General features: G+C 40.4%; 1 protein-coding gene across 1 annotated transcript; it reads right to left on the minus strand.

The window, feature by feature from the left end:
- Positions 1 to 711: 711 nt before the first annotated feature.
- LOC112139581 (protein CROWDED NUCLEI 4) lies at positions 712 to 2,223 on the minus strand (the record flags this gene model as incomplete). The annotated part of the gene is given in 1 exon segment (XM_024262402.2): positions 712 to 2,223. A coding segment is annotated over 1 exon segment (927 nt).
- Between the last annotated feature and the right edge of the window lie 421 nt (positions 2,224 to 2,644).

Raw genomic sequence — 2,644 nt, forward strand, 5'->3', positions numbered from 1 at the left:
GCTGTTTTATCACTTTGGACAGCTGTATTTGTGGCGAGGACGCTAGCATTGCCTTTCTTTACATCCCTTTGCATTCTCTTATCGCTGGAATGCTCTAGAGAACGCAACGCACAGATGGATGTGACTGGGTTACATGCAACTTCAGCCTCCAATGTTAGAAAAGCAGCGAAGTCGCTCAAACTGGGGAAGTCTTCTCCATGCATCAGAACCTTTGTGACTTCACGGTTCCATCTGACTGCTACCCAATCAGGCAGCTTCTGTACGAGTTTTTGGTTTTCTTCACAGTCATTCAGAATTTCAAGACCTTTCACATGAGGCATAGCCGATAAGCAGGCATTCACAAAGTCAGCAAAGTTTCTGAGTCCCTCTCCATCTCTGGCATGAATTTTGGGCCAATTTGTTAGTTTTTCTCTAAAGGCTCTCTGAATAACAAAGGCCTGGCCATACCTTTGGTTGAGTTTATTCCAAGCATCTTGATAAGCCTCCTCATCATTTCGAAATAAAGTGCCTTCTAAACATTTACGAGCTGGACCACTGACGTACCTTTTCAGATAATAAAGTTTATCTGCAGCAGAGATGCTCTTTTGGTCTATTAGTGACATGAAGGAAGCCTTCCATTCAATAAAATGTATGGGTTCCCCGTTGAACACTGTTGGCTCAGGTGAAGGTAATCTGTTCAGCGTAAAACTATCCTGCAGTGCTTGGGCTAGTTCAGCAACATGAAGANTCCTGCAGTGCTTGGGCTAGTTCAGCAACATGAAGAGAAGGAGTGGGGTTACTTTCATGCGAAGGCTGTTCTACAGCAGATGATAAGGGATCTGGGTTAGCCTGTTCAACCTTAACAGAATGGACATCACCTCTCATTTCCCTGTCATAGGCTTGTAGTCTTGCTCTTGCTGCCTCCACTTCCCTTTCTGCTTGTAGGCGTTCCAGCTCAGACCTTTGAACTTCAAGTTCCCTTTCATGTTGTTCCTTTAGAGCTTGAATCCTTTCTTTACGTTTTCTTTCTTCTTGAGTAATCTTATATTCTGCTTCCTTTGCAGCAAGCTCAGCAGCTGCATCAGCACGTTTTGATGCAATGTAAGAAGATGACGAGCTATGGCTAACAGTTGACTGTGCAGCGGTAGAACCATAGATAGATAAGGCGTAATCATAATGCAAAAGCTCTCGGAGACGAACATGTGACTTCTCTTCATCATAATCTCCATCAATGCCTGTTAGTCTTTCATGTATGATTTTGATAATGTCACGTGTTACTGCTTCACATGCATCAATCCTTCTTCTTAATTCGGCTGTAGGTACTATATGCTTTCTTATGTCATCGTAAAGTTTTAAAAGGTCATCTCTTCCCTTTTCCAAGACATCTGCCAGCAATGACATTTGAGTTTCTGTAATGTCTGACTTTAATTCCTCCCGTGTCTGACGGGCTTGTGCCTTCCATTGCTCATATAAGCTTGTCAGCCTTTTTTCCTTTTTGCTTAATTCTTCCTTATTGTAAGCTAGCATCTTTTCTGTTAGCACTCTTGCACGTACAGAACGACGAGTTGCATCTTCATAAGCCGTTTGAAGCAATGCACTGTTCTCTTCAACTGCATTTTGAGAACTAAATGTCTGTTCAGTGCCTTTAGCATCCTCCATCTTGAGTTTATGTAGGTAAATTTCTCTCCCTTTTTTCTTTACCTTTTCAATCACGTTCAAGACCAACCTTTGCCGTCTGCTGTTATTGGGGTTCACATGGAGATGGTATTACCACGTTGTGCAGCATGGCGGCAGGTCGAGCTCTTACTGTAGCAGTCAGTCGAATGAAGAAGAGTCTTTACTGGTGGTCTGAAGTGGTTTATTCCGTGAATTCTTCGACACCACAATAAACCAACGTAAGAGCTTTACAGAGTAAACAGAAAAGAACAAAATTACAATTAACTCAAATTTGCAGTAAATATACTTCAAGGAAAATCAACCTTTTGTTTACCTCGTTACCACTTTCGACTAGTGCTAAAGTTCATAATTGTCCTTTGATCGTTAGCTTTATGCACCTTGCAATACACGTTTTCTTCGTAACTTTCGCGGTCAAGCTTCCGTTTCTCACAAGGATGTAACTCGCCTTCAAAATAAAATACATCCGGTCCTTTGGCAATGTCAAAATAAAAGCTTATCGTATTTGTCTAATAAGATAGAAATAAACATTTCTTTCAAACTGTGTTAGACATATGGACAACCTTTACAAATTACTTGTTTAATATGCTTGTTTCTATCATGTAGACAGAAAGTGATTTAATTAAAAAAGTAAATTTGATGTAATTAAGTTCCTTCAAAACAGGAAAAGGAAATGGATTCAAAAATTCAAAATGCTGAGTAACGGTCCAAAGTTCAGTAGAAAGAATCTCAGTGGAGGGAACATCGGCTGGCATGGCGTCTTTTCAGTGGCCCTAATAAAGACCTTCAAAGTGAAAAGGTAAGTCTAAATATGTTGCGTAAGATATTTACAACATTACCAATAGCGTTGATAAATAATTCTGCCTTTTAACTTAATTCTCTGACTAACCACAACAAAACCTGTTACTGCTAGCTTGCTAGCTAGCTAGTGCACTCACACCCACCAACTTAGTAAAAGCCAATGAAAAAGCGATTGTTTTGTCATCTGCAC

Source organism: Oryzias melastigma, unplaced genomic scaffold, assembly GCF_002922805.2.
Source record: "Oryzias melastigma strain HK-1 unplaced genomic scaffold, ASM292280v2 sc00449, whole genome shotgun sequence".
Classification (NCBI taxonomy): domain Eukaryota; kingdom Metazoa; phylum Chordata; class Actinopteri; order Beloniformes; family Adrianichthyidae; genus Oryzias; species Oryzias melastigma.